Source organism: Macaca thibetana, chromosome 15 (genome assembly GCF_024542745.1).
Source record: "Macaca thibetana thibetana isolate TM-01 chromosome 15, ASM2454274v1, whole genome shotgun sequence".
In the NCBI taxonomy this organism is placed as follows: domain Eukaryota; kingdom Metazoa; phylum Chordata; class Mammalia; order Primates; family Cercopithecidae; genus Macaca; species Macaca thibetana.
In genome coordinates this window covers 10,227,509-10,244,486 of record NC_065592.1, presented here as the reverse complement: position 1 = coordinate 10,244,486, position 16,978 = coordinate 10,227,509, and the positions used below count along the sequence as shown (strand labels likewise).

Here is a 16,978-nt window from a genome sequence, read left to right as displayed (position 1 = left end):
GACTCCGTCTCAAAAAATAGTAATAATAAAATTAGCTGGAAAAAAAATTTTAGCCCGGCATCGTGGTGCACGCCTGTAGTCCCAGCTATTCTGGAGGCTGAGGTGGGAAGACGGTTGAGCCTGAGAGGATGAAGCTGCAGAGTCATGTTTGTACCACTGCACTCCAGCCTGGGTGACAGAGCAATACTGTCAAAAAAACAAAAACAGGCCAGGCACGGTGGCTCATGCCTGTAATCCCAGTACTTTGGGGGGCCGAGGTGGGCAGATCACCTGAGGTCATGAGTTCGAGACCAGCCTGGCCAACATGGTGAAACCCTGTCTCTACTAAAAATACAAAAATTGGCCGGGCGCGGTGGCTCAAGCCTGTAATCCCAGCACTTTGGGAGGTCGAGACGGGCGGATCACGAGGTCAGGAGATCGAGACCATCCTGGCTAACCCGGTGAAACCCCGTCTCTAGTAAAAAATACAAAAAAATAGCCGGGCGAGGTGGCGGGTGCCTGTAGTCCCAGCTACTCGGGAGGCTGAGGCAGGAGAATGGCGTAAACCCGGGAGGCGGAGCTTGCAGTGAGCCGAGATCCGGCCACTGCACTCCAGTCTCGGTGACAGAGCAAGACTCCGTCTCAAAAAAAAAAAAAAAAAAATATCCAGGCTTGGTGGTGCACACCTGTAATCCCAGCAACTCCAGAGACTGAGGCAGGAAGAATCGCTTGACCCAGGAGGTCGAGGCTGCAATGAGTCAAAATCACACCACTGCACTCCAGCCTGGGTGACAGTGCAAGGCCCTGTCTCAAAAATTAAATTAAATTAAATTAAATTAAATTAAATTAAATTTTAAAAATAAAGTAAAAGAAAACATAAAATATAAAATAAAATATAAAGTATAAAATATAGGCCGGGCGCGGTGGCTCAAGCCTGTAATCCCAGCACTCTGGGAGGCCGAGGCGGGTGGATCACGAGGTCAGGAGATCGAGACCATCCTGGCTAACACGGTGAAACCCCGTCTCTACTAAAAAAAAAAAAATACAAAAAACTAACCTGGCGAGGTGGCGGGCGCCTGTAGTCCCAGCTACTCGGGAGGCTGAGGCAGGAGAATGGCATAAACCCGGGAGGCGGAGCTTGCAGTGAGCTGAGATCCGGCCACTGCACTCCAGCCCGGGCGACAGAGCGAGACTCCGTCTCAAAAAAAAAAAAAAAAAAAAAGTATAAAATATAAAATATAAAATAAAATAAGCCAGACACCGTGTGCACGCCTGTAGTCCCAGCTATTCTGGAGGCTGAGGTGAGAAGATGGCTGAGCCTGAGAGGATGAAGCTGCAGTGAGTCATGTTTGCATCACTGCACTCCAGCCTGGGTGACAGAGCAAGACCCTGTCTAAAAAACAAAAACAAGCAAGGTGTGGTGGCTCATGCTTGTAATCCCAGCGCTTTGGGAGGCTGAGATGGGCGGATCACCTGAGGTCAGGAGTTCAGACCAGCCTGGCCAACATGGTGAAACTCTGTCTCTACTAAAAATATAAAAATTAGCCAGGCATGGTGGTACACACCTGTAATCCCAGCTACTAGAGAAGCTGACGCAGGGGAATTTCTTGAACCTGGGAGGCAGAGGTTGCAGTGAGCTGAGATTGCGCCACTGCACTCCAACCTGGATGACTGAGTGAGACTCCATCTTAAACAAAACAAAACAGGCCAGGTGTGGTGGCTTACGCCTGTAGTCCCAGTACTTTGGGAGGATGAACCGGGCAGATCACGAGGTCAGGAGATCAACACCATCCTGGCTAACACGGTGCAACCCCGTCTCTACTAAAAATACAAAAAAATTAGCTGAGCACGGTGGTGGGTGCCTGTAGTCCCAGCTACTTGGGGAGGCTGAGGCAGGAGAATGGTGTGAACCTGGGAGGCGGAGGTTGCAGTGAGCCACTGCACTCCAGCCTGGGTGACTCTGTCTCAAAAACAAAAAAACGATTAACATTTCAATCAGTCAATTGGTGGACTTTGAGTCACACTGATTATCCACGACAATTGTGGGTGGAGCTCATCCAAAAAACTGAAGACCTTTAAGAAAAAAGACTGAGGTTCCGGCCGGGCGCGGTGGCTCAAGCCTGTAATCCCAGCACTTTGGGAGGCCGAGACGGGCGGATCACGATGTCAGGAGATCGAGACCATCCTGGCTAACACGGTGAAACCCCGTCTCTACTAAAAAAATACAAAAAACTAGCCGGGCGAGGTGGCGGGCGCCTGTAGTCCCAACTACTTGGGAGACTGAGCCAGGAGAATGGCGTGAACCCGTGAGGCGGAGCTTGCAGTGAGCTGAGATCCGGCCACTGCACTCCAGCCCGCGCAGCAGAGACTCCGTCTCAAAAAAAAAAAAAAAAAAAAAAAAGACTGAGGTTCCGGCCAGGCACAGTGGCTCTTGCCTGTAATCCCAGCACTTTAGGAGGCCAAGTCAGGCCAACATGGTGAAACCCCATCTCTACTACACAAAAAATTAGCCAGGTGTGGTGGCGGGCGCCTGTAATCCCAGCTACTTGGGAGGCTGAGGCAGGAGAAATCACTTGAACCTGGGAGGCAGAGGCTACAATGAGCTGAGATCGTGCCACTGCATTCCAGCCTGGGCAACAAGAGTGAGACTCCGTCTCAAAACAACAGAAAAATAACAAAAATCTTCTCATTTTCTTCTATGTCTTCCAGTATTAAAGAGGTTGAGTGTCATTTCTGGCTTACTAGCCATTTGGATTTCTTCTGATATATGCTTCATATCATCTGCCTAATTTTGTCATTGTTTTCTTGTTTTTTTTTTTTTTTTTTGGAGATGGAGTCTCGCTTTGTTGCCTGGGCTGGAGTGCAGTGGCTTGATCTCGGCTCACTTCAAGCCCCGCCTCCTAGGTTCACGCTATTTTCCTGCCTCAGCCTCCCGAGTAGCTAGGACCACAGGTGCCCGCCACCACGCCCGGCTAATTTTTTGTATTTTTAGTAGAGACGGGGTTTCACCGTGTTAGCTAGGATGGTCTCGATCTCCTGACCTCGTGATCCGCCCGCCTTGGCCTCCCAAAGTGCTGGGATTACAGGCGTGAGCCACCGCGCCCGGGCTGTTTTCTTGCTTTTTTTTTTTTTTTTTTTTTTTTTGAGACTGAGTCTCGCTCTGTCGCCCAGGCTGGAGTGCAGTGGCTGGATCTCGGCTCACTGCAAGCTCCGCCTCCCGGGTTCACGCCATTCTCCTGCCTCAGCCTCCCGAGTAGCTGGGACTACAGGCGCCCGCCACCTCGCCCGGCTAGTTTTTTGTATTTTTAGTAGAGACGGCGTTTCACCGTGTTAGCCAGGATGGTCTCGATCTCCTGACCTCGTGATCCGCCCGTCTCGGCCTCCCAAAGTGCTGGGATTACAGGCTTGAGCCACCGCGCCCGGCCTGTTTTCTTGCTTTCTAAGGGCTCTCTGTATGTTGTGGATATTAGTCCTTGGTTAATGACACTGCAAACACAATTTTTAAAAAATTTTTAATTTTAATGGACACATAGTTTATTGGGAATTTTTTTTTTTTTTGAGATTTGGGGGCATCTCATATGTTCCCCAGACTAGAGTGCAGTGGCTATTCACAGGCACCGTCTAGCGCACTACAACCTTAAAACTCCTGGGCTCAAGCAATTCTCCTGCCTCCGCCTTGGGAGTAGCTGGGATTACAAGTGCCCGCCACCACGCCTGGCCTGCCAGTACTTTCTATCAGTCTGTCATTTGTTTACTGTCTTTTCCTCCATACAGAAGTTTTTCCTTTTCAGTTGGGTCAAGTCCATTGATCTTTCTGTTACAGCTTGAGTTTCGTGTCACACGTAGAAAAGGTGCTCCTGCTCTCACTTTCTGCACAGCTATCAGGTCGAGCTCATAGCAGCTCTTCTATTTATCCATTCACTGCCCCAGCAGCTGCCTGGGCGTTCAGTGCCCTGCACCCCTCTCCGGCACCAAGGTAGAGCTCGGGCCCTGGGATTCCCAGGACCATTCCCGACTGGGGAGCTCCTTGGTGTCCAGCTGCGGGCCCAAGCTCTTCTCCAGCTCTGAAGCTACCTGGGGGGCAGCAGCCCGGATAGCATCCTGGATATTGTGCAGGTCCCACTGGGTCCTCAGGAGGGCGCTGTCGAGCGTGAAGAAGCCGTCGCGCGTGCGCCGCACTTGGGAGCAGACAGCAGTGGTCTTTAGCTCCAGGCCGATTTCATGAACCAACTTTCGCAGCTCTTTCTGCGTCTCATGCATGCACTGCACCTCTGCCAGGGATACACAATGACAAAGACATGGTGGTGAGAGCACAGCCTCTAGCGTGTGGTTGTGCACCCACACCCCTTGGATACCTCCTAGGTGTGTAACAACCTTAGCAAGACCCCTTAGCATTCCAGGTTGTGCTATTCACTGGACCTGCCCTGTGGGTGCCACCTGAAATGTTAGACTTGCAGAACCTCAGGCCCCACTGGGACCTGATAAGTCAGAATCTGCCTTTTTTTGGCAACAGGGTCTCATTCCATCACCCAGGCTAGAGTGCAGTGCTGTGATCACAGATCACCGCAGCCTCGACCTCCTAGGCTCACATGATCCTCCTGCCTCAGCCTCCGGAGTAGCTAGGACTACAGTTCTGAGCCATCACAACTGGCGAATTTCTTATTTTTTGTAGAGACAGGGTCTCGCCATGTTGCCCAGGTTACAACCTGCCTTTTACTAAGACTCGGTTTCCATATCTGTAAAATGGCAGTTATGAGGAGTAAAAAAGATCATTTATAGAAAGTGCTTAATAACAGAGAATTCAGTGCTCAAGCAGAGGAGCAGGCATTAACATGACCAACATGTTATGCTCTCTCTGCAGGGGCAGGGAGAGACAAAAGGAACACAGATAAGAAGGGCCTGAGCTGGGTGGGACTGGAGAGGTAAGAGTGGTGTCTGATGGAGACCTCACAGCTTCAAACATGGGCAGCTCTGGAAATGAACCACTAAATATAACCTTTGCTTGGTAAGGTTTGGCTTCCAAGGGTGACTTGGCAAGAGATAGGAGAGCTTTTGTTTTGTTAGCTCTGTCATCAGCCAAGTCCAGGCCAGGGCTGGGAAGGAAGTCGGCGCCTGATGCCTTGGCCTGCAGAGATCAGGGCCGGCATATGCTGGCCTCAGCTGAGCCAGACAACAGTGACCTCTGCAAGAGCATTCCTGAGTGACTCCAAAACCCAGGGGCCCCATCTCACTGCTCCAACTTCCTTGGCCAACCTACCTAAGAGGAATTCCGGAGGTGCAAAGTGGAGGCATCGGATGCCGGTTATCAGCATCGGGGACTTGTTCATGGGCCGGATCAGGCCTCTCACAGCCATCTCATAGGCTTCCTGGGTCTTCAGGTCGAGGTTGGAGTACCTGCAGATCAGGAGGGGCTGCAGCTGGGTAGACCACCTACCCTTTTCCCCACATGAAAGGTGCCTCTCTGTAAGTTCCTCATTTGCTTTGTGTGCCCTGCCACCGTGGCTCCTCCAGCCACCTTTCCTGCCCGTCTTCATCACCAGGTGCCTGGCAGAGTCAGGAAACCCAGGCAAGCTGGCTCCAGAGCCCAAGTTCTTAACTTCTTGGCTGCTCTTGCCCTTGGGCTCTGTGCTCCGATGATGGTTTCCTTGCCATTAAATCATATTATCTCAGCAGGACAGCTGGGTTCTCTTGCTCTTCCTGGCCTCCCATTGGCTAACCCAAGACCTGGCACACAGAACCATTTCTTAATGCCAAGAAAGAAACAAGCAGCTCCCGTCTGGTTCTGGACTCTAAAAACAAGATCCATGGAATCTGCCCTAGGTTTGGGGGAGCCTATGGGAGCCAAGGGCACTTACTGCTCTCCCAGTACCTCACTGAGGGCCCCACTCACATCACCAGGGCCTTCTGATGGGAGCCTTGGATCATGGCCAGAATGCGGTCCAGCTTCTCTCTGGTCACGTGGTCTGGAAAAGGCAGGTGGTTGTCAGTGCACAGGTACCTGCTGAGGATTGGTTACAGCAAACTCCTTCCCCCCAGGACAGCCCCGTCCCTGGAACATGGAGACAGGACGTTTTGGAGGGATCCCCATGGTGGGGTGGTTGGGAGTCCTTTGAGATTCTCATGAAAGCTCTGGACCTTCTTCTCAGAAAGATACACATGACTCAGCATTGTAAGGGCATTCTCTTTTTAACTTTTATTTTAGGTTCGGGGGTACATGTGAAGGTTTGCTACATAGGTAAACATGTGTCATGGAGGTTTGTTATATAGATTATTTCATCACCCAGGTATTAAGCCCAGTACCCAATAGTTACCTTTTCTGCTTCTCTCTCTCTGTCTACCCTGCCCTACCTCAAGTACACCCCAGTATCCATCGTTTCCTTGTGTTCAAAAGTTCTTTTGCTGTTTTGTTTTGTTTTGGTTACGGAGTCTCGCTCTGTCACCCAGGCTGGAGTGCAGTGGCACAATCTTGGCTCGCTGCAACCTCTGCCTCCCGGGTTCAAGCGATTCTCCTGCCTCAGCCTCCCGAGTAGCAGGGACTACAGGTACACGCCACCATGCTCAGCTATTTTTTTTTTTTTTTTTGTATTTTTAGTAGAGATGGAGTTTCACCATGTTGGCCAGATGGTCTCAATCTCCTGACCTTGTAATCTGCCTGCCTCGGCATTCCAAAGTGCTGGGATTACAGGTGTGAGCCACCGTACCCAGCCTTTTCTTTTTTTGAGACAGAGTCTTGTTCTGTTGCCCAGGCTGGAGTGCAATGGCACAATCTCAGCTCACTGTACGCTCTGCCTCCTCGATTCAAGCAATTCTCCTGCCTCAGCCTCCCGAACAGCTGGGATTTCAGGTACACGCCACCACACCCAGATAGCTTTTGTATTTTTAGTAGAGACGGGTTTCACCATGTTGGCTAGGCTGGTCTCGAACTCCTGACATCAGGCAATCCGCCTGCCTTGGCCTCCCAAAGTGCTGGGATTACAGGCGTGAGCCGCCGAACTGGCCTTTTTTTTTGAGATGGAATCTCGCCCTGTTGCCCAGGCTGGGGTGCAGTGGTAAGATCTCGGCAAACTGCAACCTTCACCTTCTGGGTTCAAGTGATTCTCCTGCCTCAGCCTCCCAAGTAGCTAGGATTATAGGCATGCACTACCATGCCGTTAATTTTTTGTATTATTTATTATAATTATTATTTTTGAGACAGAGTCTCGCTCTGTTGCCAGGCTGGAGTGCAGTGGTGTGATCTCGGCTCACTGCAACCTCCGCCTCCCAGGTTCAAGCAATTCTCCTACCTCAGCCTCCTGAGTAGCTGTGACTACAGGGGCCTGCCACCACGCCCAGCTAATTTTTGCATTTTTACTAGAGACAGGGTTTTACTATATCGGCCAGGCTGGTCTCAAACTCCTGACCTTGTAATCCACCCACTTTGGCCTCCCAAAGTGCTGGGATTATAGGCATGAGCCACTGTGCCCAGCCTCTTTTTAAAATTTAGAACAGTAGCCAGGCACGGTGACTCACACTTGTAATCCCAGCACTTTGGGAGGCCGAGGCGGGCAGACTACCTGAGGTCAGGAGTTCCAGACCAGACTGTCCAACAGGGTGAAACCCCATTTCTACTAAAAATACAAAAAATTAGCTGGGTGTGGCGGTGTGTGCCTGTAATGTCAGCTACTCTGAAGGCTGAGGCAGGAGAATTGCTTGAACCTGGGAGGTGGAGATTGCAGTGAGCCGAGATCGCGCCACTGCACTCCAGCCTGGGCGACAGAGCAAGACATCGTCTCAAAAAAAAAAAAAAAAAAAAAAAAAAAAAAGAAAAGGAAAGACCGGGTGCGGTGGCTCACGCCTGTAACCCCAGCACTTTGGGAGGCCGAGGCAGGTGGACCACGAAGTCAGGTGATTGAGACCATCCTGGCTAACACAATGAAACCCCGTCTCTACTAAAAATACAAAAAAAAAAAAAAAAAAAAAAAAGCTGGGCATGGTGGCAGGCACCTGTAGTCCCAGCTACTCAGGAGACTGAGGCAGGAGAATGGCGTGAACCTGGAAGGCAGAGCCTGCAGCAAGCCAAGACTGTGCCACTGAACTCCAGCCTGGGTGACAAAGCAAGACTTTGTCTCAAAAAAAAAAAAAAAAAAAAAAAAAGGAAAAGGTAAAAGACTGACAATACGGATGGAGAGAAACGAGGGTCTTTGGAAGTGATGTTACATTTCAGCCAGGCAAGCAGGGGAGTAGAGGGTGCTCCTGGTGGACAGATCCCATGGCCAAAGCCTCAGCCCAAGCCTGGTGTGTGGAGTGGAACTGAGAAGGGGCCTGTGTGGCCTAGGGCAGGGAGAGGACTCGGGGAAAGCAAACACGGAGGGAGGCAGCAGCAGCCACTTCTGGTTCTCACCATAGGTTGTCTTCTCTACCAGCCTCCCATCCTCACAGAAGTCATCTGTAGCTTTGCCAAGGAGGCCACGCACTGTGTAATCCTTCAAGGACAGGGAGGAAAAGATCCATCAGTGACCCCACTCTAAGCCCTAGTAGCCCCTGCCCCAGAGGCTGGAGGTGGGGAGTCCCCAGGTCTCCCTCAGGGAACTCATGCGCCCAGCCCCCACCCAGTTGCTCCACAGCCCCATGAAGAAGGGCACCAGCTCTGTCATGTGGCCTTCAGCAGCTCTTCCTCTCTTTGTAGTCAAGCTCTCCCGTCACCTGGGGACAGTAACAGGGCCAGTCTCACAGTGCTGCTGCCCCGATTCAGCCAGCGGGACATGGTACCTGGCTCCCAGTCAGCAGGCTTCCTACAAGATTGCTGGCTGGTTTCCATGACAACCAGCACTGGCAGCCTCCAAAGGTGCTGACCGCTGACAGCTACCCTGTGGCCACCCCAGGCCTCCATGTCTCTCCTCTCCAACCTAACTTGGCAATTTATCACCCCGAGTCCCTTCTAGCATGTCCTGTCAGATTCTCTCCACGCCTCTAAATAGAATAAGGTTTCATGGCCCAGATCAGGCCCTTCCTCATCCCGGCTTCTAAAAACTCCCCCTCCTCTGAATCTGTGCAGCTAACCCCATCTGCCACAGATAAGGAATGATTGGCTGGGTACAGTGGCTCACACCTATAATCCCAGTACTTTGGGAGACAGAGGCACCTATAATCCCAGTACTTTGGGAGACAGAGGCACGTGGATCACTGAGTAGCTGGGAGGATAGGCACACACCACCAGCCTAATTTTTTTGTATTTTTAGTAGAGACAGGTTTTCACCATGTTGTCCAGGCTGGTCTTGAACTCCTGGCCTCAAGTGATCCACCCACCTCAGCCTCCCAAAGTGGCAGCAGCCACTGAGCCCAGGCCACAATTTAAAAAAAAATTTTTTTTTTTTTTTTTGAGGCAGAGTCTTGCTCTGTTGCCCAGGCTGGAGTGCAGTGGCCGGATCTCAGCTCACTGCAAGCTCCGCCTCCCAGGTTTATGCCATTCTCCTGCCTCAGCCTCCCCAGTAGCTGGGACTACAGGCGCCCGCCACCACGCCCGGCTAGTTATTTGTATTTTTTAGTAGAGACGGGGTTTCACCGTGTTAGCCAGTATGGTCTCAATCTCCTTACCTCGTGATCCGCCCGCCTCGGCCTCCCAAAGTGCTGGGATTACAGGCTTGAGCCACTGCACCCAGCCTAAAACAATTTTTTAAATAGAGATGGAGTCTTGCTATGTTGCCCAGAACGGCCTCAAATTCCTGGGCTCAAGCAATCCTCCTGCCTCAGCCTCCCAAAGTACTGGGATTACGGGTATGAGCCACCACACCTGGCCCCCATTCCCATTTTACAGATGAGGAAACTGAGAAACACAGATATTAATTAGGTAATCCACCCAAGGACACACAGCTGTCAGAGTGGTAGAAGCTGGGGTTCGAACTGAAGTCATTTGGCTCCAGAATTTGTGCTCTTAACCACTAAAAACGTGGGCCCCATAACGTGGCACCTACGCACATACTTTGTGGCATCAGGCTCCATAGCCCCAACCCTACCTCTGGATGGTAAGCCCCTTGTGGGCAGGATGCTGACATCTACCTCTCAGTCTTGGGACAGAATATGGAATGGCATCATGATCAAGCTCTGGTGTTGGAGAGACCTAGGTTCAAATGCCAGCTCTTAAAGCCCTAACAACTACGTGACCTGGGTAAGTGACATCTCCTCTCTGAGCCTCAGTTCTCTCATCTGTGAAATGGGGCTAACAACAGATTCCACTTTACAGGGAGGCTGTGAGGCTTCCCTAAGGGAATCCACATACAGTGCTCGGCACAGAGTGGCTGGCATACACTAACGCCAGTAGTTATTATCATCATTACCGCCCCTGTGCAGCATACGATCATTAAAAAAATGCTTGCTGATGGCTGGGGTGCTCCCCGAAGGAATCCTCTAAGCTTCAGAATCCTGCTGGTGACCCCCAGGAAAGGACCAAGAGAGAAATAGGCTGTCCCCAGACCCTCGTACCTTGGTGAGATGAGCATTGTACATATCGGTGAGGAGCCTGCATCCATGTCCCACGCCGAGCACTGAAAAGCAGCCAGCCTCATCTCACACCTGGGACCCCCTTCCCATTCCCCTAAATATTCCCGCCCCTACCCCCACCATCAGAATACTCCCTTTTCTGATGCTGCCAAAGGCAGCAGGAAGGCAAGAAGATCTATAGGGGGCAAATACGCCCCTCTGGGTATGCATCACATGCAGATTGCTAGGGCTTACCCATATGCACTGAATCTGACTCATGGTTGGAGGGGGCCTAGGATCCTTGCCAAGCTCCCCAGGGGACTCTGACACCTCAAAGGAAGAGATCCCTGGCCTAGTCACACAAACCTGCACTCAAATCAGGGGCAGCTCTAAGCATAACCTGTAGCCTCTTTGAGCGTCAAGTTCCCCATCAGCAAAATGGGGGTAAAAATACTGCCTGAAGGCCAGGCGCAGTGGCTCACGCCTATAATCCCAGAACTTTGGGAGGCTGAGGCAGGCGGATCACCTGAGGTCAGGAGTTCAAGACCAGCCTGGCCAACATGGTGAAACCCCATCTCTACTAAAAATACAAAATTAGCCAGGTGTGGTGCCAAGATCATGCCACTGCACTCCAGCTTGGGCAACAAGAGTGAGACTCCGTCTCAAAAAAAAATAGCCAGATGTGGTGGCAGGCACCTGTAATTCCACCTACTCGGGAGGCTGAGGCAGAAGAATTGCTTGAACCCAGGAGGCAGAGGTTCCAGTGAGCCGAGATCGCGCCATTGCACTCCAGCTGGGAGACAGAGCAACACTCTGTCTCGGGGAAAAAAAAATACTGATTCCTGTGGGTGCTGTGCAGTCAGCACAGAGGAAGGGCCCAATAAACAGTGGCCACTGTGGTCACTTCCTGCCTTTCTCCCGGTCTGTTTCTCCCTCTGGCTGCGGGAGAGAATGACCCTGCATTCACTCGTGGGGAGACAGAACAGGGAGAGGGGGCGTGAGATCATGTCTGCCTGCCTGTGTCTCAGGAAGCTAGACAAGGGGACTGTGACTGTCGCGGCTGGAGGATGTGGGCACCACCTGACCCTGGGGACACAGATGGCTCATGACTAGGGCTTTGTGTGTCCAGCCCCAGCCACATGCAGGCCCTGGCCAATGGGCCCAGAGTCACGCGCCTGGCTGCCCCATGATGCAATGATGGTTTTCCCTCTCCAGACCAGGGGTATTCACTGGCCACGGAACACAGAACAAGTCACCTAACTCCTACTTTGTTCTTCCATAAAATCATACAGTATCTACCTAATAAAGTCGTCGTAGTAAATAAATGTGCATAAAGGGCCTCGAACTACATCATGTGTGGGAATCACTGAACAAAGGTGGGTGACTGTGATATTAACCTGTGATTACCTCCGTCCACCTATCCACTCCCCAGCTGATCAGCCTTGGGGCAAGAATCAGGGCAGGAGAGGAATGGTGGGACGTGGGTGCCAGGTAAGAAGTGGACTGGGCTCCTGGTAGCTCCGGGATCTTTTCTCAAGCCTTATCACTGTATCCCCAGGCTTCTCACATCACCTACCAAGTACTCCAGAAGCCCGGACATCCAGCCGATGTCCCATGCCAACCTTGAGATGGGTGAATGCTGGTCCACATACTGGAAAGAAACAAACGAGGTCCATTTTCTCAACTAAATGCCACCCCAGGATGGCTTCGGGCTGCATGTTGACTTCGTTCTCAGAATGCAGCCTCATGGAGTCCAAACTAGCATCAGGCTAGACTCTCAGGCTTGCCTGTCATGGAATCTGGGACCCTGAACGGTCTCCTCAGTGCCCTGGGATCCAAAGGGCAGCCCAAGATACCTCTTACTCTGCCTATCATCAGTCTGCCAGTGAGAGGCTCTAGGAAGACCGGCCTAACACCGAAGGTCCAGAGTGTGGGCTTCCCTGCCCAGCTCTACTGACGAAGAGTCCCTGGAGGAAAATGGAGGCTGTGAGCTCCTTAAGGCAGAACCTGGGTGTGTCAGCTCACTAGCTGCTCAGGAAAGAACTACTGAAAGAATAAATGCAGGAATGAGCCAGAAGTGTTTACACTTCCATAGATTAAGAGGAATTTAGGGGAAGGATCCAGAGTAGTTAAGGGCCTACTGAATCCAGGCTATGTTACTAAATGTCAACACTGAGCCTCAGTTTTCTCTCTTGTGAAATGAAAATAGGACCCATCTCACAGGACTGTGGATTGTACTTGGGGGAAGCTTAAAACAATGCCTAGTACGGAGTGACGACTCAATACATTATACTTCTTATTGTTACCATATAATAGAGTCAATGAATATCACAAATCCAAGGCGTTTTAGAGGTTTCTAGTAAAACCTCTAGATTCCCTGACACATGCCTTAATCCCATATAGGGACGGGGGCACATTACCAGAACCAGTTCCATTGTTGGGCAACTTTGTTCACTAAAAAAATCACTCCTGGCCAGGGGCAGTGTCTCACGCCTGTAATCCCAGCACTCTGGGAGGCTGAGACGGGCGGATCACGGGGTCAGGAGATCGAGACCATCCTGGCTAACATGGTGAAACCCCATCTCTACTAAAAATACAAAAAATTAGCCAGGCGTGGTGGCGGGCGCCTGTCGTCCCAGCTACTCAGGAGGCTGAGGCCGGAGAAAGGCGTGAACCCAGGAGGTGGAGCTTGCAGTGAGCTGTGATATCGCCACTATACTCCAGCCTGGGTGACAAAGCGAGACTCCGTCTTAAAAAAAAAAAAATCACTCTTTTGGCTGGGCACGGTGGCTCAGAATGATTTTTCTGGGAAATCATTCTTTCCCAGAAACCCAAAACCCCCACCTTAGGACTTCTACCTAGGGTCTCATTTCTCACCTGGAGTCCCAGAATAGAAAAAGGGTCAGCAAACTACAGTCCACAAGTCAAATCCTGAAGACTGTTTTTCTTTTGGTTTTTGTTTTGTTTTGTTTTGTTTTGAGACGGAGTCTCACTTTGTCGCCCAGGCTGGAGTACAGTGGCGTGATCTCAACTCACTGCAACCTCCATCTCCCAGATTCACATAATTCTCATGCCTCAGTCTCCCGAGTAGCTAAGATTACAGGCACCCGCCTCCATGCCCGGCTAATTTTTTGTATTTTTAGTAGAGACGGGGTTTCACCATGTTGGCCAGGCTAGTCTTGAACTCCTGACCTCAAGTGATCCAACCGCCTCAGCCTCCCAAAGTGCTGGGATTACAGGAAAGAGTCACCCCACCCAGCTTGTTTGTTTTTTGTGGCCTATGAGTTAAGAATGGCTTTTCCATTTTTTAACGGTTCAAAATAAATCAAGAGACCAGTTGCAGGGGCTCACGCTTATAACGCCAAGGCAGGCAGATCACTTGAGCCCGGGAGTTCAATACTAGCATGGGCAACATGAGAAAACCCCATCTCTACAAAAAATACAAAAATTAGCCAGGCATAGTGGCCTGTGCCTGTAGTCCCAGCTATTCGGGAGGCTTAGGTGGGAAGACCGCTTGAACTCAGGAGGCAGAGGTTTCAGTGAGCTGAGATCTCACCACTGCACTCCAGCCTGGGTAATAGAGTGAGACCTTGTCTCTAAATAAATAGAACACTACAGTTGTCCCTCGGTATCCAGGGGGATTGGTTCCAGGATCCCTTGCAGATACCAAAGTTTGTAGATGTTCAAGTCCCTGATATAAAATGGCATAGAATTTGCATATAACCTAAGTATGTCGTCCCATATACTTTTTTTTTTTTTTTTTTTTTTTTTTTTTTTTTTTGAGGCAGTCTCACTCTTTTGCCCAGGCTGGAGTGCAGTGGCACAATCTTGGCTCGCCACAACCACCGCCTCCCAGGTTCAAGTGACTCCTCGTATCTCAGCCTCCTGAGTAGCTGGGATTACAAGTGCGTGCTACCATGCCCAGCTAATTTTTAGTAGAGACAGGGCTTTGCCATGTTGGCCAGGCAGGTCTTAAACTCCTGACCTCAAGTGATCCACCCGCCTCAGCCTACCAAAGTGCAGGGATTACAGGAGTGAGCCACCACACCTGGCCACCCCCTTTTTTTTTTTTTTTTTTTTTGATACAGAGTCTCACTCTGTCACCCAGACTGGAGTACAGTGGTGCAATTTTGGCTCACTACAACCTCCGCCTCCCGGATTCAAGAGATTCTCCTGCCTCAGCCTCTTGAGTAGCTGGGATTACATGCACGCACCACCCATGCCTGGCTAATTTTTGTATTCTTTGGTAGAAGTAGGGTTTCCCCATGTTGCCCAGGCTGATCTTAAACTCCTAGGCTCAAATAATCCACCACCTCAGCTTCCCAAAGTGCTGGGATTACACGCATGAGCCACTGGGCCTGGCCCTCCCACATATTTTAAATCATCTCTAGATTACTTTTTTTTTTTTTTGAGGTGGAGTCTCGCTCTGTTGCCAGGCTGGCTTGCAGTGGCGCAATCTCGGCTCACTGCAACCTCTGCCTCCCAGGTTCAAGTGATTCTCCTGCCTCAGCCTCCCGAGTAGCTGGGACTACATGCGCCCACCACCACGCCTGGCTAATTTTCGTATTTTTTCTTTTTTTGAGTGAGACGGAGTCTCACTCAGTCGCCCAGGCCGGAGTGCAGTGGCGTGATCTCGGCTCACTGCAAGCTCTGCCTCCCAGGTTCACGCCATTCTCCTGCCTCAGCCTCCCAAGTAGCTGGGACTACAGGCGCCTGCTGCCACGCTTGGCTAATTTTTTGTATTTTTAGTAGAGACAGGGTTTCACCATGTTAGCCAGGATGGTCTCAATCTCCTGACCTCGTGATCCGCCCGCCTCAGCCTCCCAAAGTGCTGGGATTACAGGCGTGAGCCACCGCCCCCAGCTAATTTTTGTATTTTTAGTAGAGACAGGGTTTCATCATGTTGGCCAGGATGGTCTCTATCTCTTGACCTTGTGATCTACCCGCCTCAGGCTCCTAAAGTGCTGGGATTACAGGCGTGAGTCACTGCGCCCGGCTAGATTACTTACAATATCTAATATGATGCCTATGCATCACTTTGAGTGGATTCAACACCGTACTAGGTACACAGCAAATTCAAGTTTTGCTTTTTGGAACTTTGTGTTTCTTTTTTCTCCCAAATATTGCTGATCTGAAGCTGGATCATGGGATGTGGACTCATGGACTCAGGGACAACTGTACTTCGTGACACGTGACAATTACTTGAAATTAAAATATGAATGTTCATAAAGTTCTACCGGAATACAGCTAGGCTCACTCCTCTAGATACTCTCTATAGCTGTTTTGCACTACATTGGCAGAGTTGAGCAGTTGCAACAGAAACCACATGGCCTGAAAACAAAAACATTCAGTATCTGGCCCTTTCCAAGGAAGTCTGCCAATTCCTGGTCTAATACCTCACTCCTCTGTGGACCTTCAAGGGCCTGGCACAGGAGTCTGAGCACTGGGACACTGACTCTGCTCAGGGATTTCCTGACACCCAGCATCCTGCTTAAATCTGCCTTACCCAGTGGATGGTTGACGAGAGAGGGTACACTGGTGGCTGTGAGGGTCAGCTCCTTCTCTTCGCTGCCTTCCATGGGGCCCAGCAAGAAGCGAACACGCTGTTTAGGGGCGGGAGGCTTCCTGGCATTGAGACCTGTACACACAGAGATAATATATACACACATACATACAAATATATGTACATATAAAATATTTTTTAAGAGACAGGATCTCGTTCTGTCGCCCAGGCTGGAGTACAGTGGCACCATAATGGCTCACTGTAATGTCAAACTCTTGGGCTTAAGCGATCCTCCTGCCTCAGCCTTCAGAGTAGTTGGGATTACAGGCATGCACGACGACGCCCGGCCAGGAATATCTTGTTCCGTTCAAACACCCGGACAACAGGGAAGTATGATGTAGAAGACAAAGCAGAAGCCCATGGTGCAGAGGGCAGAAGAGCAGTAGTTAAGGAACAGGCGGATTAAAATAGACTCTACAACGTAGTAACGGTGTGACAAGGAACAATACTGAGTCATTTTCCCCCTCGAAAAACAGAGGAAAGTGAGGAGTAAGAAAGCACAGAGAACAAACGTTTGGGAAAGCGCTCTGCCCAGGCGAATAGGTCACGTGATTTTGTTTTGAGGGAAGGACCAGAAACGGAGATGGACTTTCAAGAGAACGAGAGCGGGAATGTGGGTCTGGTTCGAGGCACTGACCCTTCAGAAGTTGTAGCTCCACTGTATCCCGCAGGTGCTTCCATTTTAGCCCCGGGGGCTTATAGACCGCGAAAAGCCCGTGCAGTCGCGACAAGCCAGCGGACCCCATGCTTGAATATCACAGCACCCACTGGACCTGGACGGAAGTGCCGCAAGGCCCCGCCCCCAAATGTGGTCCTTACCGTGGGCGCCGCCATGTTCCACAGCCGGAAGAGGTTCGCATTTTATAGTCTTCGGGGAAAACCGGCTGTGGAGAAGTAAATAGGGCCCGGCGCTGAGCCTCAGAGTGACCGTGGTTACGTCTCCTTTGCAGACACTTTCCGGGGCGAGGTGAAATGGCGAGA

The 16,978-nt window shown here is 50.8% G+C and overlaps 2 protein-coding genes across 4 annotated transcripts in view; both read right to left on the bottom strand.

Annotated features, from left to right (window-relative positions):
• Nucleotides 1–16,978, bottom strand: part of GOLGA2 (golgin A2) — a 434,268-nt gene that overhangs the window by 54,442 nt on the left and 362,848 nt on the right. The gene's annotated exons all lie outside the window — the stretch shown is intronic.
• Nucleotides 3,487–16,895, bottom strand: TRUB2 (TruB pseudouridine synthase family member 2). Of its 3 annotated transcripts, none has more exons than XM_050760211.1 (8): nucleotides 16,817–16,895; nucleotides 15,941–16,072; nucleotides 12,011–12,085; nucleotides 10,438–10,499; nucleotides 8,360–8,441; nucleotides 5,870–5,942; nucleotides 5,237–5,373; nucleotides 3,487–4,250 (listed from the first exon to the last, which is right to left on the bottom strand). In XM_050760211.1, the coding sequence occupies exons 2-8, from the start codon at nucleotides 16,011–16,013 to the stop codon at nucleotides 3,925–3,927; spliced, it is 828 nt and encodes a 275-aa protein (XP_050616168.1). In that variant the 5' UTR covers nucleotides 16,014–16,072; nucleotides 16,817–16,895; the 3' UTR covers nucleotides 3,487–3,924. The 3 variants fall into 3 exon arrangements, with proteins under 3 accessions (XP_050616168.1, XP_050616166.1, XP_050616167.1); XM_050760209.1 differs by having other exon boundaries at nucleotides 16,635–16,821; XM_050760210.1 differs by lacking the exon at nucleotides 12,011–12,085 and having other exon boundaries at nucleotides 16,635–16,821.

Coding starts and splice junctions, on each gene's coding strand:
- TRUB2 (XM_050760209.1), bottom strand. CDS start 16,743: ATGGGGTCCGCTGGCTTGTCGCGACTGCACGGGCTTTTCGCGGTCTAT. Junction 16,073..16,634: donor GGAGCTACAACTTCTGAAGG/GTCAGTGCCTCG, acceptor CTGTGTGTACAG/GTCTCAATGCCAGGAAGCCT. Junction 8,442..10,437: donor ACAATGCTCATCTCACCAAG/GTACGAGGGTCT, acceptor CTGTCCTTGAAG/GATTACACAGTGCGTGGCCT.